The sequence below is a fragment of the Eubalaena glacialis genome, chromosome 3 (assembly GCF_028564815.1).
Source record: "Eubalaena glacialis isolate mEubGla1 chromosome 3, mEubGla1.1.hap2.+ XY, whole genome shotgun sequence".
NCBI lineage: Eukaryota > Metazoa > Chordata > Mammalia > Artiodactyla > Balaenidae > Eubalaena > Eubalaena glacialis.
In genome coordinates this window covers 111,328,701-111,356,509 of record NC_083718.1, presented here as the reverse complement: position 1 = coordinate 111,356,509, position 27,809 = coordinate 111,328,701, and the positions used below count along the sequence as shown (strand labels likewise).

Here is a 27,809-nt window from a genome sequence, read left to right as displayed (position 1 = left end):
AGTTGGAGGAGGGAAGATGGGTTTGGGGAAGAGGCAAGAAGGAGCTAAGAACTCTTTTGGGGAGATACATTACATTTGGGGTTCCAGAGGACCATCTAGGTGGACTGTCCAGTAGGCACCTGGAACTCTCTGATGGAACCCTGAAATACTAAATAGCACCATGGTTCTCCCATAACATGATTTTATTCATGAGAATCTAAACCATCTTGCATGAGCTTCCTTGTCATAATTCACCACTAAATTAGACTTAAACAAGCATAACTGTGATTTGTGCAGCTAACAGCTCATAAGCCAAAATTAGAACCCTTTCTTTAACTCCATACTTAAGATGGAGTGAAATCATACCTTCAGATGACTATGATATTTTTAAAATATGTAATGTTTAAAGGGCAATCATACTCTATTTGAATCTGGCTAAAAGAGTTTCCGAATTTTCCTGTTGCTTTTGGTGTAAATAACATAACTGTCATAAATGATCTATACTATGAGGATATTAGAAACATAGGTTTTTAATGGTATTATTTCTAAATTCCTATGATCATGAAATTACCACTCTCTCCCTGGCATTATAGTTACTTGCATGCCTAGGTTAGGGTACCTATTACATGGTGAGCTGCCAGCTCACCTTCTAACTCCACACATCTGGGGCTACGCTTTGCACACAGTAGGCTTGAAAAAAATATAGGGGACTTAAATTTAAATAAAAAGTGACCCTTGGAAATGACATGTGCTTAATAGTCAGAACTCTTACAACTGAACAAAACATTTTAGAAAGTTAATCATATTTATTTGTTTAAATGCCTGCGGGGTAAATTTTGAAATAAATATCAAATTCAAAGGGATATCAACCCAAATGCAGTTTTATAAAGTGACAATCTAGTTATGTCGTGAACAATGCCATCACACAAATCTCTAATTTACTATAACCATCTACAGCATTTACTCTCAGCCTTGGCCACAAATTTTGATACCTGAGCCCAATCTCTAGAGATTACTTGGTCCAGCAATTAATTCAAGAATGTGATTTTTTTTTAGTTCTAATATGCACTGGAAGTTGAGAAACAATGAATTATAGATTACTCTCTTCAAAAACATGATTTTCCAAAATGTTTAGCCTCGAGTAATTGAAGAAGTCAAGATAGAAACAATAGCATGCCATTATCTCAGATTATCAGATAGGCAAATACTAAAAAGAATGTTAATATCCAAGCATTGAATAGTGTTTTTTCAAACTGTGAGTTACTACTCATTCGTGGATCATGTAATTAACTTAGTGAATCATATCTGGCATTTAAGAGAATTTTGAAAAAGAAAGGAGAGAGAGGAGAGAAAAAGAGGTCATTGCATCTAGTGAAGAAAATAGAAATGTGTGTTTATTTAATGTGTGTGTACTGAATCACTATATAAAATGCATGTCTTACAGTAAGTCAAGGTGCAAAAGTTTGAAAAACACTCTAGAATGTAGAGAAAAATATACTCTCCTGTCTTGTCAGGGGCAAATGTAAATGGACACAATATTCTTGAAGGCCTTTTGGCAACAGGTATTTAAAACCTTGAAAATCTTCACTTTGACCCAGAAATTTCTTATCTAAGAATTTATCCTAATAAAATACTCTCTTAAGTGCACACTTGCATGTGGGAATGTGCATTCCTTTGCTGTTTACAATAGGAAAAAATGTTAAATATCCAACCATATGGATTATGGTTAAATACATTATGAGACGCCCATGCAATAAAATACAATGCAGCTATTAAAAATACTGATGTAAATTTATCTCTACTGATTTGGAATGATGTTCAGATACATTAAAAAGAAAAAGCAGGTTACAAGGTTAGGTGCAGTATAACCCCACTGTGGTAAATATGTATTTATAAAGATATTGAAGCTATGGAGAGAGAGGTTAAGTGCACAGACTCAGAGTCGGGATGCCTGTTCCACATCCTGGCTCCGCCACATCCCAGCTGCATGGTCTTCGATAAGAAACTGAACTTCACCAATGCAAAGTAATTATTGTAGATAATTAGATAATTCTCATTCTCTAAGACTGAACTTAGTTAATACATGTAGAAGTCTCCAAGCAGAGCCAAGCACTTGCTAATCACTCAAGAAATGTTAGCTCTAGCTATACCAGAGAGAGAATAAGAAATCTCACATTGTACATCCTAACTAACAGTGGTGATTCTCCGGGTGCTGAGATTACTAATGAACTTCATTCGTTAATTTACACATTTTATATATTTAAAATTTATAACCAGAAAAGACAATACACTGCATAAAAATTAAAAGTATATAATTGTATCTTCGGATTCTAAAATGTCTTTAATTTGATGACTTCTGGCTAAAAAATAATTATTACTAAAACAGAAATGACAGTAACAACATGTTTCAATTGGATTTTTCTTACTTCTTAAAAAGATAAGGTTTGAGCGATTTCTTTGTCCAATCAGGCAAAGAATTCTGCTCTGGAATTCGCATTTTCCTGATTTTGGAATTTCTGTAACGTCTGTGACTGGTACAAAATATCTGCTTCCTCACTCCCTTCTCTGAAGGTGTTCTGCTTTCTCTCATTTTATCAGTCCAAGCAAGGCCACTGACAGGAATCTACACTAAATTACCCCCTTATACAGCCCCCAAAGCTGCTCCCCTGACCCAATAGCATACCTTAGGCAATTGCATTTTTAATGAAATAAAGATGACATCATGTCCAAAGAAAACAGTTCAAACTGAGCTGTCCTTTGCGTTGATCCAAGAGTTATGAACAGGGACCTCATATAGCATTGTGTGTAGGTGGGGAAATTCACTATGAGAGAAAGCCGGGAATTACAGAAACACATGGAAAAAAGGATTTTAAAAAAAATAAATTTATTTATTTATTTATTTATATTTTATTTTTGGCTGTGTTGGGTCTTCGTTGCTGCATGCGGGTTTTCTCTAGTTGTGGTGAGCAGGGGCTACTCTTCATGGCGGTGCACAGGCTTCTCATTGCAGTGGCTTCTCTGTTGCGGAGCACGGGCCCTAGGTGCACGGGCTTCAGTAGTTGCAGCGTGTGGGTTCAGTAGTTGTGGCTCGTGGGCTCCAGAGCACAGGCTCAGTAGTTGTGGCACACAGGCTTAGTTGCTCCACAGCATGTGGGATCTTCCCGGACCAGGGCTCGAACCCGTGTCCCCAGCATTGGTATGCGGATTCTTAACCACTGCGCCACCAGGGAAGTCCAGGAAAAAGGATTTAAAAAGCATCCATTGTTTCTCCACTCAAACTCCCTTATTAACATGTTAGTATATTTCCTTCTGGTCTTTTTCTTTATAAATTTTCATAGGTTGCTGTAGTCATATTACAGACACAATTAAGTAAACTGCTTTTTCCCCTTGGTTTTATATCATAGGCATTTACCATGCTATCACATAGTTTTCAAAAACAAGGACTGCATAAAGTTTGCTTGAGTAAATATTAACCATTTCTCTTTTAAAGGGCATTCAGATTATTTTCAAGTTTTAGCTATTATAGATAAAACTATGAAAGAATTTTGTGAATGAGCTTTTTATGTATATAAAAGTGTTGCAGATTTTTTCACTTGTGGAGTCAAAAAATGAAATTACTGTGTCAAAGTTAATGAGTATTTTAAGTCTTAGGATAGATGCTGACAAATTGCAACTCACTTTGTGTCTAATTACTCTCCTATATTGGAGGTGGCAGAATAAATTTATACAATTCTTAAAGAAGGCACTGGCAATACAGATTACTAATTTACATGCAGCCTTGTTCCAAAAAGGATTTGAAGCAATTTACAAAAGCAAACACAGCTAAACAAATATTTTTTAAAAGTGGGAGAGTTAAGGTGAAGGGTGAAAATAAGAAAAGTAACAACCAGCATTTATTGAATACTTATTGTGTATCAGGCACTGTATTAAGTCCATCATATATAATCCCATTTAATTCCCACAGCAAAGAGGGAGGTATTAATATGCCCATTCTACAGATAAGAAAACTGAGGCCTGGAAAGTTAGTAACTTGCCCAATTTTACAAAACCAGTAAGGCACAGAGTATTTATTTAAACTCCAGAATTTGAGCTCTTATGCTATACTTCATTTGGGGCTTCACAGAGGTGTCTTCATTAGGTGTAAGCCAAAATAAAAGTCTGCTTTCCAGTGGTCTATGCAGGCAGGGAGACAGGAGACATTAGAAGATTCATAGTGTTCAAAAGATAAACACAGAGCTTCAAGATGGCGGAAGAGTAAGACGTGGCGATCACCTTCCTCCCCACAAATACATCAGAAATACATCTACATGTGGAACATCCCCTACAGAACACCTACTGAACGCTGGCAGAGGACCTCAGACCTCCCAAAAGGCAAGAAACTCCCCACATACCTGGGTAGGGCAAAAGAAAAAACAGAGACAAAAGAATAGGGACGGGACCTGCACCAGTGGGAGGGAGCTGTGAAGGAGGAAAGGTTTCCACACACTAGGAAGCCCCTTTGCGGGCGGAGACTGCAGGTGGCAGAGGGGGAAGCTTCGGAGCCACGGAGGAGAGCGCAGCAACAGGGGTGCGGAGGGCAAAGCGGAGAGATTCCCGCACGGAGGATCGGTGCTGACCAAGACTCACCAGCCCAAGAGGCTTGTCTGCTCACCCACCGGGACAGGTGGGGGCTGGGAGCTGAGGCTCGGGCTTCGGAGGTCGGATCCCAGGGAGAGGACTGGGGTTGGCTGCGTGAACACAGCCTGAAGGGGTTAGTGTGCCACAGCTAGCCGGGAGGGAGTCCGGGAAAAACCCTGGAGCTGCCGAAGAGGCAAGAGACTTTTTCTTGCCTCGTTGTTTCCTGGTGCGCGAGGAGAGGGAATTAAGAGCACCGCTTAAAGGAGCTGCAGAGACGGGCGTGAGCCGCGGCTATCAGCGCGGACCCCAGAAACGGGCATGAGACGCTAAGGCTTCTGCTGCCGCCACCAAGAAGCCTGTGTGCAAGCACAGGTCACTATCCACACCTCCCCTCCCAGGAGCCTGTGCAGCCTGCCACTGCCAGGGTCCCATGATCCAGGGACAACTTCCCCGGGAGAACACATGGCGCGCCTCAGGCTGGTGCAACGTCACGCCGGCCTCTGCCGCTGCCACCGCAGCCTTGCCCCGCATCCGTACCCCTCCCTCCCCCCGGGCCTGAGTGAGCCAGAGCCCCGGAAGCAGCTGCTCCTGTAACCCCGTCCTGTCTGAGCCAAGAACAGACGCCCTCAGGCAACTTACACACAGAGGCGGGGCCGAATCCAAAGCTGAAGCTGGGAGCTGTGCAAACAAAGAAGAGAAAGGGAAATTTCTCCCAGCAGCCTCAGGAGCAGCGGATTAAAGCTCCACAATCAACTAGATGTACCTGCATCTGTGGAATACCTGAATAGACAACTAATCATCCCAAATTGAGGAGGTGGATTTTGGGAGCAACGATATATATATATTTTTCCCTTTTTTTTCTTTTTGTGAGTGTGTATGTGTATGCTTCTGTGTGTGATTTTGTCTGTATAGCTTTGCTTTTACCATTTATAGTGGGGGTCTGTCTGTCCAATTTTTTTTTTTTTAGTATACTTTTTAGCACTTGTTATCATTGCTGGATTTGTTTTTTGGTTTGGTCGCTCTCTTCTTTCTTTCTTTCTTTTTATTACTTTTTTTAAGAATTATTTTTTATCTTTTATTTTAATTATTTTATTTTGTTTTGTTTTATTTTATCTTTTCTTTCTTTCTTTCTTTCTTTTTTCTCCCTTTTATTCTGACCCATGTGGATGACAGGCTCTCGGTGCTCCAGCCAGGCGTCAGGGCTGTGCCTCTGAGGTGGGAGACCCAAGTTCAGGACACTGGTCCACAGGAGACCTCCCAGCTCCACATAATATCAAACAGCAAAAATCTCCCAAAGATCTCCTTCTCAACACCAAGACCAAGCTCCACTCAATGACCAACAAGCTACAGTGCTGGACACCCTATGCCAAACAACTAGCAAGACAGGAACACAACCCCATCCATTAGCAGAGAGGCTGCCTAAAATCATAATAAGGCCACAGACACCCCAAAACACACCACCAGATGTGGACCTGCCCACCAGAAAGACAAGATCCAGCCTCATCCACCAGAACACAGGCACTAGTCCCCTCCACCAGGAAGCCTACACAACCCACTGAACCAACCTTAGCCACTGGGGGCAGACACCAAAAACAATGGGAACTACGAATCTGCAGCCTGCAAAAAGAAGACCCCAAACACAGTGAGTTAAGCAAAATGAGAAGACAGAGAAACACACAGCAGATGAAGGAGCAAGGTAAAAACCCACCAGACCTAACAAATGAAGAGGAAATAGGCAGTCTACCTGAAAAAGAGTTCAGAATAATGATAGTAAGGATGATCCAAAATCTTGGAAAGAGAATGGAGAAAATACAAGAAACGTTTAACAAGGACCTAGAAGAACTAAAGAGCAAACAAACAGTGATGAACAACACAATAATTGAAATTGAAAAATTCTCTAGAAGGAATCAATAGCAGAATAACTGAGGCAGAAGAATGGATAAGTGACCTGGAAGATAAAATAGTGGAAATAACTACTGCAGAGCAGAATAAAGAAAAAAGAATGAAAAGAATTGAGGATAGTCTCAGAGACCTCTGGGACAATATTAAACGCACCAACATTTGAATTATAGGGGTCCCAGAAGAAGAAGAGAAAAAGAAAGGGACGGAGAAAATATTCAAAGAGATTATAGTTGAAAACTTCCCTAATATGGGAAAGGAAATAGTTAAGTCCAGGAAGCACAGAGAGTCCCATACAGGATAAATCCAAGGAGAAACACGCCAAGACACATATTAATGAAACCATCAAAAATTAAATACAAAGAACAAATATTAAAAGCAGCAAGGGAAAAACAACAAATAACACACAAGGGAATCCCCATAAGGTTAACAGCTGATCTTTCAGCAGAAATTCTGCAAGCCAGAAGGGAGTGGCAGGACATATTTAAAGTGATGAAGGGGAAAAACCTACAACCAAGATTACTCTACCCAGCAAGTATCTCATTCAGATTTGAAGGAGAAATTAAAACCTTTACAGACAAGCAAAAGCTAAGAGAATTCAGCACCACCAAACCAGCTGTACAGCAAATGCTAAAGGAACTTCTCCAGGCAGGAAACACAAGAGAAGGAAAAGACCTACAATAACAAACCCAAAACAATTAAGAAAATGGTCATAGGAACATATATATCGATAATTACCTTAAACGTGAATGGATTAAATGCTCCAACCAAAAGACACAGACTGGTTGAATGGATACAAAAACAAGACTCGTATATATGCTGTCTATAAGAGACCCACTTCAGACCTAGGGACACATACAGACTGAAAGTGAGGGGATGGAAAAAGATATTCCATGCAAATGGAAATCAAAAGAAAGCTGGAGTAGCAATACTCATATCAGATAAAATAGACTTTAAAATAAAGACTATTACAAGAGACAAAGAAGGACACTACATAATGATCAAGGGATCAATCCAAGAAGAAGATATAACAATTGTAAATATTTATGCACCCAACATAGAAGCACCTCAATACATAAGGCAAATACTAACAGCCATAAAAGGGGAAATCAACAGTAACACAATCATAGTAGGAGACTTTAACAACCCCCTTTCACCAATGGACAGATCATCCAAAATGAAAATAAATAAGGAAACACAACCTTTAAATGATACATTAAACAAGATGGACTTCATTGATATTTATAGGACATGCCATCCAAAAACAACAGAATACACTTTCTTCTCAAGTGCTCATGAAACATTCTCCAGGATAGATCATATCTTGGGTCACAAATCAAGCCTTGGTAAATTTAAGAAAATTGAAAGTATATCAAGTATCTTTTCTGACCACAATGCTATGAGACTAGGTATCAATTACAGGAAAAGAAAACTGTAAAAAATACAAACGCATGGAGGCTGAACAATAACTAATAAATAACCAAGACATCACTGAAGAAATCAAAGAGGAAATCAAAGAATACCTAGAAACAAATGACAATGAAAACACGATGGCCCAAAACCTATGGGATGCAGCAAAAGCAGTTCTAAGAGGGAAGTTTATAGCAATATATTCCTACCTTAAGAAACAAGAAACATCTCAAATAAACAACCTAACCTTACACCAAAAGCAATTAGAGAAAGAAGAACAAAAAAACCCCAAAGTTAGCAGAAGGAAAGAAATCGTAAAGATCAGATCAGAAATAAATGAAAAAGAAATGAAGAAAACGATAGCAAAGATCAATAAAACTAAAAGCTGGTTCTTTGAGAAGATAAACAAAATTGACAAACCATTAGCCAGACTCACCAAGAAAAAGAGGGAGAAGACTCAAATCAATACAATTAGAAATGAAAAAGGAGACGTAACAACTGACAGTGCAGAAATACAAAGGATCAGGAGAGATTACTACAGGCAACTATATGCCAATAAAATGGACAACCTGGAAGAAATGGACAGATTCTTAGAAATGCACAACCTTCCAAGACTGAACCAGGAAGAAAGAGAAAATATGAACAGACCAATCACTAGCACTGAAATTGAAACTGTGATTAAAAATCTTCCAACAAACAAAAGCCCAGGACCAGATGGCTTCACAGGTGAATTCTATCAAACATTTAGAGAAGAGCTAACACCTATCCTTCTCAAACTCTTCCAAAATATAGCAGAGGGAGGAACACTCCCAAACTCATTCTATGAGGCCACCATCACCCTGATACCAAAACCAGACAAAGATGTCACAAAGAAAGAAAACTACAGGCCAATATCACTGATGAACATAGATGCAAAAATCCTCAACAAAATACTAGCAAACAAAATCCAACAGCACATTAAAAGGAGCATACACCATGATCAAGTGGGGTTTATCCCAGGAATGCAAGGATTCTTCAGTATATGCAAATCAATCAATGTGATAAACCATATTACAAATTGAAGGAGAAAAACCATATGATCATCTCAATAGATGCAGAGTAAGCTTTCAACAAAATTCAACACCCATTTATGATAAAAACCCTCCAGAAAGTAGGCATAGAGAGAACTTACCTCAACATAATAAAGGCCATATATGACAAACCCACAGCCAACATTGTCCTCAATGGTGAAAAACTGAAACCATTTCCACTAAGATCAGGAACAAGACAAGGTTGCCCACTCTCACCACTATTGTTCAACACAGTTTTGGAAGTTTTAGCCACAGCAATCAGAGAAGAAAAAGAAATAAAAGGAATCCAAATCGGAAAAGAAGAAGTAAAACTGTCACTGTTTGCAGATGACATGATACTATACATAGAGAATCCTAAAGATGCTACCAGAAAACTACTAGAGCTAATCAATGAATTTGGTAAAGTAGCAGGATACAAAATTAATGCACAGAAATCTCTTGCATTCCTATACACTAATGATGAAAAATCTGAAAGTGAAATTAAGAAAACACTCCCATTTACCACTGCAACAAAAAGAATAAAATACCTAGGAATAAACCTACCTAAGGAGACAAAAGGCCTGTATGCAGAAAATTATAAGACACTGATGAAAGAAATTAAAGATGATACAAACAGATGGAGAGATATACCATGTTCTTGGATTGGAAGAATCAACATTGTGAAAATGACTCTACTACCCAAAGCAATCTACAGATTCAATGCAATCCCTATCAAACTACCACTGGCATTTTTCACAGAACTAGAACAAAAAATGTCACAATTTGTATGGAAACACAAAGACTCCGAATAGCCAAAGCAATCTTGAGAAAAAAAACGGAGCTGGAGGAATCAGGCTCCCTGACTTCAGACTATACTACAAAGCTACAGTAATCAAGACAGTATGGTACTGGCACAAAAACAGAAATATAGATCAATGGAACAGGATAGAAAGGCCAGAGATAAACCCACGTACATATGGTCACCTTATCTTTGATAAAGGAGGTACGAATTTACAATGGAGAAAAGACAGCCTCTTCAATAAGTGGTGCTGGGAAAACTGGACAGCTACATGTAAAAGAATGAAATTAGAACACTCCCTAACACCATACACAAAAATAAACTCAAAATGGATTAAAGACCTAAATGTAAGGCCAGACACTATTAAACTCTTAGGAGAAAACATAGGCAGAACACTCCATGACATAAATCACAGCAAGATCCTTCTTGACCCACCTCCTAGAGAAATGGAAATAAAAACACAAATAAACAAATGGGACCTAATGAAACTTAAAAGCTTTTGCACAGCAAAGGAAACCATAAACAAGGTGAAAAGACAGCCCTCAGAATGGGAGAAAATATTTGCAAATGAAGCAACTGACAAAGGATTAATCTCCAAAATTTACAAGCAGCTCATGCAGCTCAATATCAAAAAAACAAACAACCCAATCCAAAAATGGGCAGAAGACCTAAATAGACATTTCTCCAAAGAAGATATACAGATTGCCAACAAACACATGAACAAAAGCTCAACATCATTAAGCATTAGAGAAATGCAAATCAAGACTACAATGAGATATCATCTCACACCGGTCAGAATGGCCATCATCAAAAAATCTACAAACAATAAATGCTGGAGAGGGTGTGGAGAAAAGCGAAGCCTCTTGCACTGTTGGTGGGAATGTAAATTGATACAGCCACTATGGAGAACAGTATGGAGGTTCCTTAAAAAACTAAAAATAGAACTCCCATACGACCCAGCAATCCCACTACTGGGCATATACCCTGAGAAAACGATAATTCAAAAAGAGTCATGTACCACAATGTTCATTGCAGCTCTATTTACAATAACCAGGACATGGAAGCAACCTAAGTGTCCCTCAACAGATGAATGGATAAAGAAGATGTGGCACATATATACATTGGAATATTACTCAGCCATAAAAAGAAACAAAATTGAGTTATTTGTAGTGAGGTGGATGGACCTAGAGACTGTCATACAGAGTGAAGTAAGTCAGAGAAAAACAAATGCCGTATGCTAACACATATATATGGAATCTAAAAAACAAACAAACAAAAATGGTCATGAAGAACCTAGGGGCAAGAGGGAATAAAGACGCAGACCTACTAGAGAATGGACTTGAGGATACGGGGAGGGGGAAGGGTAAGCTGCGAGAGAGTGGCATGAACATATATACACTACCAAATGTAAAATAGATAGCTAGTGGGAAGCAGCCGCATAGCACAGGGAGATCAGCTCGGTGCTTTGTGACCACCTAGAGGAGTGGGATAAGGAGGGTGGGAGGGAGACGCAAGAGGGAGGAGATATGGGGATATATGTATATGTATAACTGATTCACTTTGTTAAAAAGCAGAAACTAACACACCACTGTAAAGCAATTATACTGACAAAGATGTTAAAAAAAAAAAGATAAACACAAACCAATTTCTTCTAAGTGTGAGCATACCTGTTAGATCACCCTCTCTCCAGCAACGGATCATTTTATTTTTAAATGCATGTATTTAAAATGTTTACATCAATGAATGTTCTATACCTGCAATTTCATTTTAATATCAGGCGTTGGCATTTTTCCATATGTGTGTTTATTCCTGTGCTTGTGTGTCTTCTGCTGTGAACTGGCCAATTCTTTCATTTGCCCATTTTTCTCTAGAGTCTTTATGATCATACCTTAGAATAAGTATACCAAGGGTTTTAGAAACTCTTTGCAGCAAATATGACAATCTCTTATTTAATTTTGAATTCAGAAATTTTTTTTTACAATGTTAGCCAATATTTATTTATTTATTTATGGCTGAGTTGGGTCTTTGTTGCTGTGCACGGGCTTTCTCTAGTTGCAGCGAGCGGGGGCTACTCTTCGTTGCAGTGCACGGGCTTCTCATTGCGGTGGCTTCTCTTGTTACGAAGCACGGGCTCTAGGCACGAGGGCTTCAGTAGTTGTGGCACGTGGGCTCAGTAGTGTGGCTCATGGGCTCTAGAGCTCAGGTTCAGTAGTTGTGGCGCACGGGCTTAGTTGCTCCGTGGCATGTGGGATCTTCCCGGACCAGGGATCGAACCCGTGTCCCCTGCATTGGCAAGTGGATTCGTAACCACTGAGCCACCAGGGAAGTCCTGAATTCAGAAATTTTACATTATGTTCTGTACTCAAGTATTTTCCATTATGATTTTCTTTCTACCACTTGGAAACTCAGTCTTTCATCTTCTAGAAGTTTGACAAATATTAAAACTTACATCCATGAAGTTGTTCTGTGATGTACTATCTGTTTAACTTGAATTCATCAAGAATGTATTTGAGGGGCTTCCCTGGTGGTGCAGTGGTTGAGAATCTGCCTGCCAATGCAGGGGACACGGGTTCGAGCCCTGGTCTGGGAAGATCCCACATGCCGCGGAGCAACTGGGCCCGTGAGCCACGACTACTGAGCCTGCACGTCTGGAGCCTGTGCCCCGCAACAAGAGAGGCCGCGACAGTGAAAGGCCCGCGCACCGCGATGAAGAGTGGCCCCCGCTTGCCGCAACTAGAGAAAGCCCTCGCACAGAAACGAAGACCCAACACAGCCAAAAATAAATAAATAAATTAATTAATTAATTAATTTAAAAAAAAAAAAAGAATGTATTTGGGGCCATGGTGTGAGATGAGAACTTATACTGATTCCTTCTCTTTATTTATGACTATTATTTATTTGTTTATTTCATATATTTGTTTACTTATGTGCAGCCTTGTTCCAACAAGGATTAATTTTATTTATTATGATTTATTTAGTCTTTCTCTTTGTAATACATGTTGAATTCACGTACATATAACATGTACCATCGTTAGGCCATCGATTCTGCTCCCAGAACTGTAGCCTTCCACCCCATTACTATTTCTGTGCTACCCTCTGATGACACCAGTGCTCCCTTAGTGGTGCAGTCTCATCCTCCTCCTCTTCTTTAGAATTTGATGTGATCTTGTCTGAATATACATTTAGATAAATTTTGAGACTTTAAATTTGCCAAGACTTCTCCCTCACAAATAATCCTATTGGATTCAGTTTGAAATTGCATCAAGCCTATGAATTAATTTTGAAAACAGTCTCACTTTCACGATGGTTCCTTTTCTCAACATGCGGGGGCCTTCTCCTTCTTCCAGCCTCCTTTGCATTGCTTAGTAAAACTGGTGCTTTTATTTCTGTTTGTCACATTTGGTCCCCTTTCTTCTGGTCCACTTCAGTTTCACTCTGTATCCTCCTATTTCCTTGCGTACATCCAAATATAACACAATAGGACTTTTATTTACTGCAGATGAGGAATCCTGGATCAGTTCTCATTTACTTAAACAATAAGCTAACAAAGTGCCGCCTAAGAGGCCCGAGCTGTAACTAGAAGGATAGCATTCTCTAAGCTGTTCGTTTTATCCGGTTAATAACCACTTAGAACATGAGAGGCATATATTCTTTTTAAAGTTATTTGGCTCCATCCTCAGGGTGGAATTCTGAGTATTTGGACTGAGGACATTTGGAAGTTCCCAGAGACAGACAGGACAAGAGTGAGGCAGGTGCAGTGCCCACGGTGCAAAATTTCAGGAGGCACGGGCTCCTAGACCCCCTGGGTGCCTCACTCTCCTCACCCTTGTCCTGGCCGCACCCCAGGGGGCTGGCTGTGGGGTGCCAGGTAGTGACCACACGCATTTGGGAGATGGGTCCCATATGTGCTTATCCAGGTCACTTTTGCATTTTGATAGTAAAAACAAACAAACAAACAAACCTAGAACAGTGTGAGAGCCTGACACCTACTGGAGTGCTCTTACAGGCTCCCTGAAGCCCATCGATTTCAATCTGAGAAACACTTTGTCTGAACTGCTTTACTGGTCAATGGAGTCATGACCTGCACTCTGGCCTTTGGCACCCTTAACTGTCTAGAACAACCACTGACCCAGAAGCACCCAGAAAAGCCTTGAATACAAGAACAAGAGCCAGCTAAAAATCTGAGAACTAGAGATAAACAGATGAAAGCAAGTATAATAAAATGCACTGTAAAACTGGCCTCTGGAGGCTACATATATGTGAGGCCTGATTCTATAGTCTTTGTATGCTATTCAAAAACATACAGCAAAATGGCTTTGGTTTGGGGCAAGGACAAATTTATTTAACGGTCTTAGTTAGCAATGCAGGACACATTCTCATTGGTTAGAAAAGGCTCTAAAAACAAAGCATCTAAGATAATAAAATTCAGAATGAGAGAGGAAAGGAAAGAGAAGAGAGAAGATGGAAGAGGGCATCAGAGAGCAGAAAGGTGCCAGGAGGGGCAAGAGGCTCACACAGTGACAAGAAGACCCTGGGACGCCCAGACGGTCACAGCACCGAGAGGGCTGAGCCACTCAGCGGGGGGCAAATGCACCTGCCCACCACCAGCCACACAAATTACTCACAATAAGTCCCAAGATGATCTCACAGTACAATATTTATGTTCCTAATAATGACCTTCTGTCATTAAGAAAGTTGAGACACACATGCCCCCATTTGAAGCAGCCATACTACTCTGTTTCATTATAATGCCATTTGTCTCTGAAATAGTAAGCTATCAAAGTAAATAGAGATGCCAACCCATACAGCAGATGGCAATCTATATTCTCCCATGCTCTGAGCTCTGTCCTAAGCTCTGTGACAATGACAGCTGTGCTCACTGGCAGTGAGTGCTGACTTGCATCTGCAAATGCTCTCAGCCAGGAGCCCTCTGCTGCCTCATCCCACACTGACATCCAACACTGTGTGTGGCTCACTTCACTGTGACCTTGTCTCCTGTCATGTTACTTGTATCCTAGAAAACCGCTTTGACCTAGAGAAGTAGATCAAGTGTGCAGAGCGAGAGTGTGCTGGACCTTCCACCCAAATACACATACATATGTATGTATGTGTGTATACACATTTGTAGACATATAGATAGCTGTATATTCACGGGTTTTGGCACCTTAAGTTGCCTTCAATGAAAACATTTGAATGCATGCCACAACTAAGAGTTCACATGCCACAAATAAGGAGCCCATGAGCCACAACTAAGGAACCTGCCTGCCACAACTAAGACCCAGCACAATGAAAGGAAGGAAAGAAGGAAGGAAGGGAGGGAGGAAGGAAGGAGAGAGAGAGGGAGAGGGAGAGGGAGAGGGAGAGGGAGAGGGAGAGGGAGAGGGAGAGGGAGAGGGGGAGAGAGAGAGAGAGAAAGAAAGAAAGAAAGAAAGAAAGAAAGAAAGAAAGAAAGAAAGAAAGAAAGAAAGAAAGAAAGAAAGAAAGAAAGAAAGAAAGAAAGAAAGAGAGAGAGAGAGAAAGAAAGAAAGGAAGAAAGGAAGAAAGGAAGGAAGGAAGAAAAAAGGGGAGGAAGGGAGGAGGAAGGGAGGGGGGAGGGAGGGAGGAAAGAAGGAAGGAAAGAAAGTAAGAAGGAAAGAAGGAAGCAAGGAAGGAAGGAAGGAAAGAAGGAACGTTTGAGGAGGAAGAAACAGGTAACTTGATATTTTGAGGGGCATCATAAATGTCATGGGAGACTTGAAAGTCTGACGACAACTGTGTGAAGGGCAGCGGGAAGAACGCCCATCCACACAGGTCCTGACTGAGGGGACTGATGGCCCTCTTCTCGGGAACCTTGCTGTGTGTGGAGAGCTCGTCCAGCTGGGTCTCCCAGCTCCACACACCGTGTGCTCTATTCCTTGTGTTCAGCGTACTGACAAAGACAACCTGAGCCTGGGACCTAGGAAGCCATCAACAAGTATTTGTCGAATAAATAATTTCCATCAAAAATGTTAAAATAGTGTAGACATTTAAAAAGTTTAAACTTCAGTTATCTAGAACTGTCACTCACCAATCTAGAATTATCCTTTTCTGACTATTTCACACAATAGAGATGACACCTTATCACTATCATGGCAGACCCATTCATTTTTTTAACATAGGTTGTAGGTTTTTATAGAGAAATAATTAACATATAACACAGTGCAAGTTAAGGTGTACAACATGCTGATTTGATACATTTATATATTGCAGTATGATTACATTAGCTAACACCTCTATCGAGTCATAAAATTATTTCTTTTTGGTGATAAGAACATTTAAGATCTAGTCCCTTAGCAACTTTGAAATATATAATACATTATTGTTGGCTATAATCACTATGCTGTGCATTAAATCTCCAGAATTTATTTACCTTCTAGTTGCAAGTTCAAGACCCATTCAGCTGCAATTGACTTGTGAAAGATGAGTGACATGCGGGGAAACAGAACAGAAGGAACCAGAGCTGTCCTTTAGTTTTGTTTTTCCGATACCCAATAAACAAATTAAAATCACATATCATTCAAGTACTACAGAAATTAAGCTAAGTTAATACAATCCCAACACTAGTCTGTAGGAAATCATGCTCTAGGTCAGAGTTATCACATTTTTATTCCCTACAAACAATATGGAGAACTCATTTTAAAGACACATTCTGTGCCCCATCTCCAGAGATTTTTAATTTAGTAGGTCTGGGTGGGCCCAGGAACCCACCACTTGTTTAACAAACATCCCAGGAGATTCTGTTCTGGGAACCATTGGAGATGATAAAGAAATGCCATCTGGGTGGAGTGCAAAACAAGGGCCCAATATCCACAGTCCCCAAGTCAATTAGCTAATTCATGGAATAGCACAGGTGCACTCTCCCTATTTGTTATATTGATAAATTAACAGAGGTCTGTTTCACATTTCATTGTTAACCTCAGCTTGTAAAAATTACGTAACACTAGCTAGAGGTTATTGAAACTGTCTTGAGCCAAGATATACCGTAGGCATAGAATATCAATTTTCCAAATTAGCCATTGTTATCTCCATTTTAAAGATGAGGAAACAGGCTTATAGAGGATAAGAAATTTGTCCAAGATCACACAGCAAGTGTCCAAGCTGCATTTCAAACTACTGAGTCTGTCCAACCCCAAAGCAAAAGTGATTCCTAGATAACTAAATAATGCAACACTTTCAATTCTACAGTAATAACTTGTGTTCAGTGATTTTGAACATTCTCTACAGGTAATCAATTCATTTCAGATTCATAAGTTCATAACATATTGAATGTCTTCCATTCTAAGACAATATTAAGATTTAATGAGAGGCAACATCGTTTTGATAACAGCTTTCAGGGGGCATAAAACTCTACAGTAAATCCATATGTTGAGTGAAAGATGCATCACAATTTTGGAAATGTGAAAGGAAGGGAGGGAGGAAGGAAGGAAGGAAGGAAGGAAGATGGGGAAGAGATCTTAGAATTAGTGGGGAAAAAAAAACATGCTACAACTTAGGGCTGGTTTGACTACGCAGCCACTGGCTTACAGTGCCACCTGTTGTAAGAAAGTGGCAACGGCATCAGCCCTCAATACCAGGGCTTTGAGGTTATAATCTCTTTATTACCCCAAGTTTCTAACAGAGTGAGTGCCAGTATCAGGTATAATACGTGGCTATGGAATAAAGGTGAAATTAAGAATAAATATAAATTTTTAAAGGAGGAAAACCAAGGAGTAGGGAAGAAAAAAGGAAAGCAACATAGGGAGGAGGTGTCACATCACCAATCATCGTGTCATTAGTATCTTATCTCTTATTACGCACCGGGTATTTTGCATATTTTATCTCCAAACTATTTTAGTTATGATCCGTCTGACACAGACCTGCCTTTTTTTCTTTTTTCAGTCTTTTCAAAGACTAAGCTTTTGGGACTTCCCTGGTGGTCCAGTGGGTAAGACTCCACACTCCCAATGCAGGGGGCCCGTGTTCAATCCCTGGTCGGGGAACTAGATACCACATGCCGCACCTAAGAGTTCGCATGCTGCAACTAAAAGTCCGTGTGCTGTAACTAAGAAGTCCACATGCCACAACTAAGAAGCACACATGTCACAATTAAAAGATCCCGTATGCTACAACGAAGACCTGGTACAGCCAAAATAAATTAATTAATTAAATAAATATTTTAAAAAATAAAAATAAAATAAAATTTCTTCATCTATTAAAAAAAGAATGTTTTTGTTTTTATTGACCATCTCTATGATATTTTCATTTCTACTTCACTTATTTCTGCTCATCTTTGTCATTTGCTTCCTTCTACTTACTTTGGGTTCTTACTTTCCATACCTCTACCATGTAATTTTAAATCACAGAATTTCAGAGCTGGAAAGAGACAGAACGTGGCCCTCCTCTCTCATTTTACAAAGAGGCCCAGAGGGAAAGAGCACTTGCCTAAAATCCTACGGCTGGTAACAGAGCTTCCACATTCTCCATCCACTGCTTCTCCCCTCACACCACCACTCTCCCACTCCCTTCTCTCTCTCCTTTCCTGTTCCTCTTTCCCCAGCCCAGAAGAGAAAAAGATAAGATTTTTGGATTGATAAAATTCAGAAGAAATAGGCAAATGTCTCTCTCAAAAGAGTTGCATGTAAGAACTTAAAAATCAGAGCACATTTGTGTTGGTGGATTTTTCCAACCAACAACACAACGTGGCCCGTTTAATGCAAAGGGACAGGTTACCTGTTGAATGAGAAGACAGAAGTGTCACGGGTAATCATATACAGTACAATTTTATAAAACAAAATTCAATCTACCTTCTAGAAGTTTATGCTTGTATCGATTAACAATTCTGATATTTATATCAGATATTTGGCAAGAAGCAAAAATAGACAGTATCTTAATGAATCGGATATTGCTGTCAAAATGCAAAGGTAGTCTTATATTTCAGGTTAAACAGATGAGGACTTCTAGCCGTAAAATGTATTGAATTGTGCATAAAAATCACTGGCCCTGAACGGGTTAAAAGGAAGCTGAAGTTTGACTTCTGGGCTCCTGTCCTGCCACCCCTGGGACTTCAGAAGCCCTGGTGGCTTTGAGGTCCGGGTCTCTTCCTCCCTCTACCAAGACCTTGGATAAGAAAGGCTCTGATGTTAGTCATTCGCATTAGTAAGGAGATATTGCTCAAATGCCCTCTCCAGGGCCATTTGTATTTGGAGTTTTCCTTCAGTGTAAGCTAAAAGGCTTTCTTTTCTAAGAAATGTGAGGGAGCATTGATCAGGTAGGTAGGTATGGGGAAGGAGGGCTTTCCAGGTGCTTGAAAATAATTCCATCCATTCTAAGACCCTGAATATTTCAACACAAGTTAAGTTTGCCATGTCCTCCAAAAATGTATAGTCCCTAACAGCACTTCCCAAAGCAGTGTTATAGTTGTTAACACACACACACACACACACATACACACACATACACACACACACACACACACTGTGGTCCAGTCTCTGATACACTGGTGCACAGCGTGATGCTCCGAGAGGGGTGTAGAGAATACTTCCAAAACATATCCAACCACGGGACATCTCCTTCAAGTAGCATCTGCAGGTCTGTAGTGGGTAAATAATGTCACCCCCTCCCCCCAAAATAAAGACGCATCTACCTGGAACCTCAGAATGCGACTTTACTGGAATGAAGATAATTAAGGTAAGAATCTTGAGATAAGAAGATTCTGAATTGACTAGGGTGGGCCCTGAATCCAATGATGGGTGTTCTTACAAAAGACAGAAAAAAGACACATGGCGACCCAGAAAGGAAGGCCACGGGAAGAGAGGCAGAGATTGGAGAGATACAGCCACAGCCAAGGGACACTAAAGCCACTAGAATCTGAAAGGAAGGGTCCTCGCCTTCTAGAGCCTTCGGAGTGAGTATGGTCCTGCTGGCACCTTGATTTCAGGCTTCTAGGCTCCAAAACTGGGAGAAAATAAATTTGTTGTTTTAAGCTACCAAATGTGTGGTAATTAATTGCAACAGCCCTGGGAAAGTAATACAAGGCCTAATGTTCCTCAGAACACGCAAGAGGAATCAGGTCATAAACTTCCTTCCGCTCAGTCTCCAGCCCCATCAAAGAACCATTCTGAAGGCTTTCCTATGGCTTTGCCGTTAGAACTCTCAGTATCCATTATAAGACACAGAAAGAAGGAAATGGTTTCTGAAGACCTGCATGGACATAAAAGGCTTTGGCAAGAGGTGTCCTAGAGACAGGTACAAACGCTTGGTGAGGGGAAGCAGAAAGTGTCTCAAAGTCATTCATAGGATGGCTCTGCACCGCACAAACATAGAAACCTGGGAGGTAAGAGATCTGATTACTATACAAATAACATTACAATCAGACTAAGTGAAAGTGGTGGGACAAAGGAAAGCCAACAAATGAGACCAAGCAGTCAGCCCCTAGCAGCACAAGCATTTTATCTTCAACAGAATTTGAGAACTCGGGAATCCGATTGTCCTGCTCTTCCACATTACAGTCAGAAAGTCTGTGCTTAAATTGATTAAGTCTATGAAGAACCAGCCTCAATTTTAAAACCAAGCATGAAAAAAAAAAAAAACCCGATTATGAGTGAAAAAGTTCCAAATAACTCTATACCATATACCACCATTTCTATAATATCCCCTGAAAAGCAAACTAAATTATAATAAGGAACAGGAGAATGTGAGATAAGTAGGCTCAAGCAAGAGATTGATAAACAAAATTCAGAACATTGGTTACCTCTGAGATTGAAGGTTTGGCAGGGGTGTGTTCAAGGAGGAACATCATGGTAATATTGTAGCTCTGAGATTGGCTGGTGGACTCTGAGTGTCCATGTTAACATGCCTTAGAACTCGCACATGTGAAATATGTAACATATATGTGTTACATACAATTTTATTATGCAACACTTGAAACATACAAAAGAATACATTAGGGGCTTTCCTGGTGGTGCAGTGGTTGAGAGTCTGCCTGCCAATGCAGGGGACACGGGTTCGAGCCCTGGTCTGGGAGGATCCCACATGCCGCGGAGCAACTGGGCCCGTGATCATAGTTGCTGAGCCTGCGCGTCTGGAGCCTGTGATCCGCAGCAAGAGAGGCCACAACGGTGAGAGGCCCACGCACCGCGATGAAGAGTGGCCCCTGCTTGCCACAACTAGAGAAAGCCCTCGCACAGAAACGAAGACCCAGCACAGCCATAAATAAATAAATAAATAATTTTTTTAAAAAAATTGCAGTTATCTTTAAAAAAAAAAGAATACATTAAAACAATGTAATTTAATATATATAACTTTTTGTAATAAAAAAAAATATAACCAAACTGAAAGCCCCTCGGGCTTGAGGACAGCTGTGTTCCAAGGACCACATTTCGTTGGGAGCCTGGAGCCTGTACTGTCTCACTTCCCCACGAGAGTTTTCTCACTTGGTTCTTGCTGCCCTCACCAAGCCCAGCCCCAAGATTGTCCCTCTTGCTCCCGGCTCTGCTGAGGTACAAGGAGAACACAAGCCCCCCTCCTTCCAGTCCTCTGAGCACAACCAGGGCAGGGCAGCACTCTCTAAAAGCTGTCCTGCAAAGTGAGGGTGAATGGGAAAGATACAAGCACAGAAGGACAAGCAGCTCCTTGGTGTGGCAGGCCGGGCCTGACACTCTCTGCCGTTAGGCTCACCCCACCCTCCTTCCCTCGCTGACGCCCCTCCTCCAATCATGCTACACTACTTGGGGTTCTCTGTGTGGTTCCACGCAGCCAGGCCTCTATCCCTGCTGTGTCCCCTGCCTGGAATGCCCTCCCTACCTTTCTGTGCCTCGCCATCTCTTACTCATCCTTTGCCCCTCCACTCAGGCAGCCTTTCCCAGGAAGGCTTCAGGAAACATCACGCTGGGCAAAGAACCCTCATCACATGTCTCATATCTCATCACCCACCCCCAAGTAAGCGTGACCTTGAAGGGCCAAATCTTCCTGCTTGGTGTTTGTGCCCCTAGGGTTGGCCAAGTCCTGGTACAAAGTAATGCTTAGTCAATCCTTGCTGAACAGAGATGGGCTAAAAAGAATCAAGGTCCCAGAGACCAGACTTCTGTCCAAAGATTTAAAGGAGAAAAGAAAGACTTTTCTGAGCCGCCAACTCTATCATCCTGAAATTACCTCAACCCAGCTCCAAAGGGCTGAGACTCCTTTGCACACATACCTTTCTTGGCTCCCTTCTCCCACCCCCTTCCCTATCTCATAGCCAAATGGCCCCTTGCAGCCCCCTTATCTGTCAAGTGCATCTTGAAACATTCCTGGACCAACTACAAAGACCAAAGTTCAAACCCAAGACCCCTTGTATCCATCTTACTTCTGGCTTCCAATCTGAGGGATGAGTCTTCACAACTGACAGGAAAGGCAAGAATGATGAAAGATCCCGCAGGCCTGCGTTGATGGTCCTGGCCCCTCTGGAGCCTCTACTAATTGCCTCTCTAAGGTGAGCCGTAATTCCTGGAAGGGAAATTGCTTTATCACACACAGTCCAACATCACAGTATTTTAACCATGGGGTGTCAGGCTATGGTTCAAAGCATGCTGAGAACTCAGCCACAGGAGCTGGTGAGGAAGGGAAGGAAGCTTGAGAAATGTGGAATGAAGGCTGGGAAACCAGACCTTTCCCAGGTGCTGGCCCCAAAGCACAGCATCAATAAGACACACCGGCTTAAGCTTAGCTCAAGCCTTAATCTGCACCTGGAGTACCTGACCCAAAGGGTAATGGTCAGACACCTGAAAGCAAAGCAGGCGACTTGAGTGGTTCTAGTTGCATCCCCGGCTGCACTGGGACAGGAGCAAGGGTCCAGGATCTTTGGCTAGAAGTTAAGGAGGGTGCCAAAGCCTTGGATTAGAACATCAGGAAAGACAAGTGCGAGAATCATGAGAAACCTAGGGATAGATTGGCAAAAGAGGCAGCGTGGGGGAGGGGATGAAGAGATTCACGTAGAAGAGGAGAAAATGTTACGACCAAAGTGCTACAGAAGGACTGGGGGCCCAGATGGGGTCGGAGAGGAGACTGAGGGGGAGGGAAACCATGAGAGCTGGCACCTTGGCTATGCTAATAGCCAGACACAACCATCCTAAGGACCAGCAGGGAGTGTTGCTCCTGAGGAATGGATGGGCTCAGGTTGAGGGAGTAGGGAGTAAAAAAGGAGAGAAGGCAAGTATGTTCAATAACAGGTATATGCCTACGGTGTTAGAAGCTTCCTATGTGGAGACTAGGAGGTGGCACGCATCGTTGTTTTCTGTGTGTGTGTGTGTGTAACATATAAAAGTAGAAAAAATAATTTAATGGACCCCCATGTATACTGCCCCCAACTTCAGCAAGTATCAGTTGATGGTCCATCGTGTTTTCCCCACACCTCCATCCATGGCCCTTTGCCCTGGATTTTTAAAAGCAAATCCCAGATATTGTATCATCTTGTAAAAGTTTCAGTATGTAAATCTAAGAGATAAGGACTTCCCTTTTTAAACTTGACCCCAATGACATCATCAGATCCCCAAATTCCTTAATAGAAGTTACTTAAAGTTATCAAATATCCAATCGGGATTCACATTTCCTAGATGGTCCTCTGAATGGTCTTCTTTCCTTTTATTTTTCCAGTTGGTTTAATCTGGATCTAAACAATGGCCATACATCGTCATTAGTTAAAATATCCCCCAAGTCTCTTTTAATTTACAGGTTTCCCCTCCCTGTCTTTTTTCTTATAATCTTTTTGCTGCTGCTGCTACTGTTGTTTTTGTTGTTGATGTTAAAACCCTAGGTCGTGTGTCTGAAGATGGTCCCATTCTTGGTTTTGCTGATGGCATCCCTGTGGTGTCATTTGACTTGTTTCCTCTATTCCCTATATTTCTTATAAATCGATAGTCAGATTCATGTGAACTTTTCTGGCACAATTCTTTCACAGGTGACAGTGTGTTCTTCACTGAGAGGAGGCTGATGTCTGATTGTCAGCCTTCCAAACATTGTTTTGTGATGTTTGGAAAACTGTGAGGTCCTAAATTCTATCATTCCTTCTGCACTTAGAAGCCAGAATACTTCTATAAAGAGAAGTCTCCTTTATCAGTTATGTGATTACCCTGATGTATGGTTCAGGTAAAAGAGACAGAATATGTGCTTGATTCTTTCCCTTTATTTACCAGTTTTTGAAATAATAAGTTTGTCCCCTAGAACCTTCTAAGGGCAGTCAATGCGGCTTTATTTTTATTTCGTATTACTGTAAATTCATGAACATAAATATATTTGATGTGTTTCAAGAACAGGATATTTATAAGATTTTTAGGGTCTGGTATAAGATGGGTTTTTCAATGCAAGGAGGCTGATTAGATTGGGCAAGTTTGTCATTCAACAGTTGAGGATTGGTGGGCACAGCAAGGGGCAGGTTTGAAGTGAGCCTTGAAGGGCACAGTCATGGGATCACCCAGTTGACTGATCTATGGTTCTGAGGAGAAGCTGTAATTCTGATGAGAATTAGTTGGGTAGTCAGTCTATTGCTCCAATGAATGGATTTTTAAGAAATTCCTAAAACAATAAAGATATTTGGCTTGAGACTTGCCCTTTCAATCTGAGGTTTATGTCTTTCTTTCAACCTTGAAATTTATCTCCACAGTGTCTTCAAATATTTCCTCCTCTCCATTTTTATATCATTCCCTTTCTGTTCTAGTTCTATTCTTGATATAAATAAGAAAATTGTAAAATAGGCTGCCTTATTTGTTTTAACCTTTTCCTGTTGCTTCTGGAGAGCTGCTGAAACTACTCTTTCCAAGCACTGATTCCTCTTCAGCTGCATTTATTCTACTATTTATCCCATGTTATTAATAAATAGCATCAATGAATATTCATTCCAGTTACCATATTTTTCATGTTTAATGTTTCTATTCATTTTAGTTTTATGATTTTTTTTCCTGATTCATATTGCTATTGTCATTCCTCACCTTCTTGAATAGATTTGTCATGCTTATTTAAAAATCTTGGTCCATCAGTTCTAATAATTCAGTTTCAGATGGTATGCATTGTTCAATTGTGGTTGTTTTATAGTAGTTGTACTCCTCACAGGTCTAGTTATTTGGCCTGTGAATTCATGTTTGCTTGGAGTTTCAGCTACTCTGATGAATATGCATCCAGAAGGCCCAGTGAGTTAGGGGTGGGAGGGCGGTGATGAGCCCAGAACTGAAGTCTCAGGCACCAGAGAACCACCGTCTGTCCATCCCACTCTCTGACACTACACCAGATCATTCCTCAGCCAGGTTTCTCCCCTCAGGGAGAAGCAGTGCTGAAAAGAACCAGTAACCTAGCAGCCCTGGGGGTGTGGATGGGGAGGAGTAGAGAGTGAAAGGGGGTAGGGGGCCCCTTTTCAGTTGTTTTAATGTCTCACCCCAATAGCACTTTTGCGCCGGTCAGCTATTACCCGAAGGACTCCTCCAACAGTGGCTTCTACAGTGGATATCATTTCAATTGTGAACAGCCTGACAATGATTGTCCCATTATTGGGACAGAGAGGTGAGGACAGAACCTGAAATTCCTTCATCCCACCTAACTTTTTGGCCTCTCCTCCCGCCACCCACTGCCCACATGTTCACAGATTACGGCAGTCCTCAGACTCCCCAAGCTTTTTATTCTTGTTTTACTTCCTGGAACCCGTGGTTCCTCCAGCTGCTTTAGTTTCTCCAGGTCACGCGTTGGGAGAGAGCCAGCAGCCCCTGGCCGCCATCCTGATAGACAAACACCTCGACAACTCCTCGAGTGTCGTGGCGGGGTTAAACTCCTAGCTCTACAGTTTTCTCGCTGTGTGTCCCCGAGCAAGTCACATGGCTGCTGTCCGTGCCTCAGTTTCCCTCATCTGTAGACTGGGGATAAAGGTAGTTTCTGCCTTTTTGATTGTTTAATAATGCCTTAAAGCCGTTAAAACAGAATCAGGGGCAGGGTAAGGGCACTCACCTGTTAGCCATGTAGATGTAATTCAGCACCCCACCCTGGCCCGCCCTCTGGAAGGGTTTGTTGAGACTTTCTCGGCTTCCTGCTCACTGCGGTGGCCGCCCGCTCATTAGGCCCCAGAGAGGACGCGCCCAGGGTCGTGGCGGGGCCAGCGGGGACCTCGCGCTTCAGCGGGCGACACGGGCTTCCCGGGCGCCGCACCGCGCGGAGGTTGAGGCGGGCGGCCCGGGTGCTCGCGGCGGCCGGGGGCCCCTCGGGCCAGCGCCCGGGGCGAAGTCCGTGGCGCTCGAAGGCGGCCGCGGGGCGGCGCTGCGCCCCTTCCCCCCGCTTGACTGCCGGGCCCCGGGCCGGCCCGCCGCGGGCTCTGCGTGGGCTCCCAGTGCGCGGCCCCTGGGGCGGAGCGCAGGATGCAGTGCCTCCGCGCCGAGCACCTGGTAAGGCCTGCGCCTGGCCCCGGGGGAGGGACCGCGGGGGAAGGCTCGGGCCCCTCCAAGCACCTGCCCGCCCGGACGCTTCCGCCTCCCCGGATCCCCTCGGATCAATACCCACCGCCCCCCCACCCCCCCGCTCCCGGCGCCGCCGCCTCCTGGGGGCACCTGGCGGGGAGGACCTCGGACCCCACTCCTGGGGCGGAGGCGCGGGAGAGGCTGGCCGCCCAGCACCAACTTGGGGCCGCCTCTAGGGGCACCTCCAGGTAAGGACTCGGCGACTGGGACCTTAACATCCGCTCTGCACAGGACAGGTGTTTCAAAGGCTCCATGAGAGCTTCAGGCGGCCACGTTTTTAAAACAAACAAACAAAAAGGAATGGGTTATTCTGAGCAGTCTTCAAGTAAGTTTCGATTCATTTTCCAGGTTGGGACCTATATGATTATCCTCTTTTCCTCAATACTCTTCCTTCTTTTTCTGGAAGGTTTCCACGGAGAGAACCCCCAGGCAAAGACGGTGGCGACCTCAGATTTATAGGAAATGCACAGATAAGGCCTGGTTGTTCCTGTTCTTTCTCTTTTGGGCTGGTTTGGTAAGTGTGAGCGCCTGGCAGGGAAGAGACCAGAGTATGTGTGTGTGTCCCGAGATAGCTGTGCCCCAAATGTAAATCGCGTCCCCAGGGCCTTTCCTGGGGAGAAGGCTACGGGTGGTACGAGGTTAAAGTTTGTGCTTCAGGGAGCGATCTATCTGCCAGTACCGCAGAGTAAACAGCTGTTCTCAGAAATTCCTGTCAGGTGTCTCAACCTCCTAGGCTCGGTAAATTGGAGAGGCTGGCTTATTGCCGTGAGTCACGTTCTAATGCGACTCCATTAGGAAATGAGAACCACCGTTTGCAGTGGGATTGTTATTTAATAGGCCAGTGTGTGGTCTCTTATTATCCCAGCTCACTGAGGGGAAGTTCTTTTACCATCTCATCTCGGCCCCCCAAATATTGATAAAATGTTCCTCTAACAAAGGGAAATCCAGTGTAAGCCTAGAAATATCAATAAATTCTTCTTACTTTAGCTGAGTGTAACGCCCTCTCCATATGTTGTGTTTAGCAGCTAATAGGTAAACAAGCCTTTGCTATAAACCCTCTAGTTTGATAGGTAATGGGATTCCCCCTTCCTACTCTAGTTTCCAGGTGTGTCTGATTGATGGTAGACCTCATCATGCTGTGCCATTTTTGTCCTGGGAGTGTCTCTTGGAAGCTGAATCTTGTAGCCTTTGTACTTATGTTAGAGTCGTAGGTAACAGCAGAAAAAAGCTCACTCAACTTCTTCAAAGATTATGTTCATGAAATCATCCATTCCAGACTGAACCATGCTATTTGCTGCATGGTAAATGATCAATCTATAAAGCTGGACAATAGCTGTCACATAATTACCTCTGTTGAAAGGAAACAAATTTGAATAAACCCTAAAATATATTTGTTCTTCTTTACAAGTAAGAAAGGCATTTATTCAGTTGTTGACTTACCGACTGGTTTCTCACAGGCAGATGGGTAACAGGCACAATGGAAGGTTGGTCCTTAAAGGCATAATTGAATGTTCTGTGTTGCCTCTATTATGACCCTTGGAGCTCTTCTCTAGGAACTGCGAGAAACTGTACCTACAACACCTCCGCCTAAAC

The 27,809-nt window shown here is 42.2% G+C and overlaps 1 protein-coding gene and 1 pseudogene across 7 annotated transcripts in view; one reads left to right on the top strand and one right to left on the bottom strand.

Moving 5' to 3' along the window:
- The window catches only part of LOC133087083 (phosphoglycerate kinase 1-like), a 109,388-nt pseudogene extending 87,090 nt beyond the window's left edge, over positions 1-22,298 (bottom strand).
- Positions 22,299-25,604: 3,306 nt separating this feature from the next.
- SLC44A3 (solute carrier family 44 member 3) overlaps positions 25,605-27,809 on the top strand; it is a 91,957-nt gene continuing 89,752 nt past the window's right edge. For 4 of the 7 annotated variants that reach the window (XM_061183845.1, XM_061183846.1, XM_061183844.1 and 1 more), the window contains exons 1-2: positions 25,773-26,144; positions 26,623-26,730. In XM_061183845.1, the coding sequence (XP_061039828.1) occupies positions 26,118-26,144; positions 26,623-26,730 (135 nt within the window). In that variant the 5' untranslated portion in view covers positions 25,773-26,117. The other 3 variants (XM_061183850.1, XM_061183847.1, XM_061183848.1) reach the window with 3 other exon arrangements.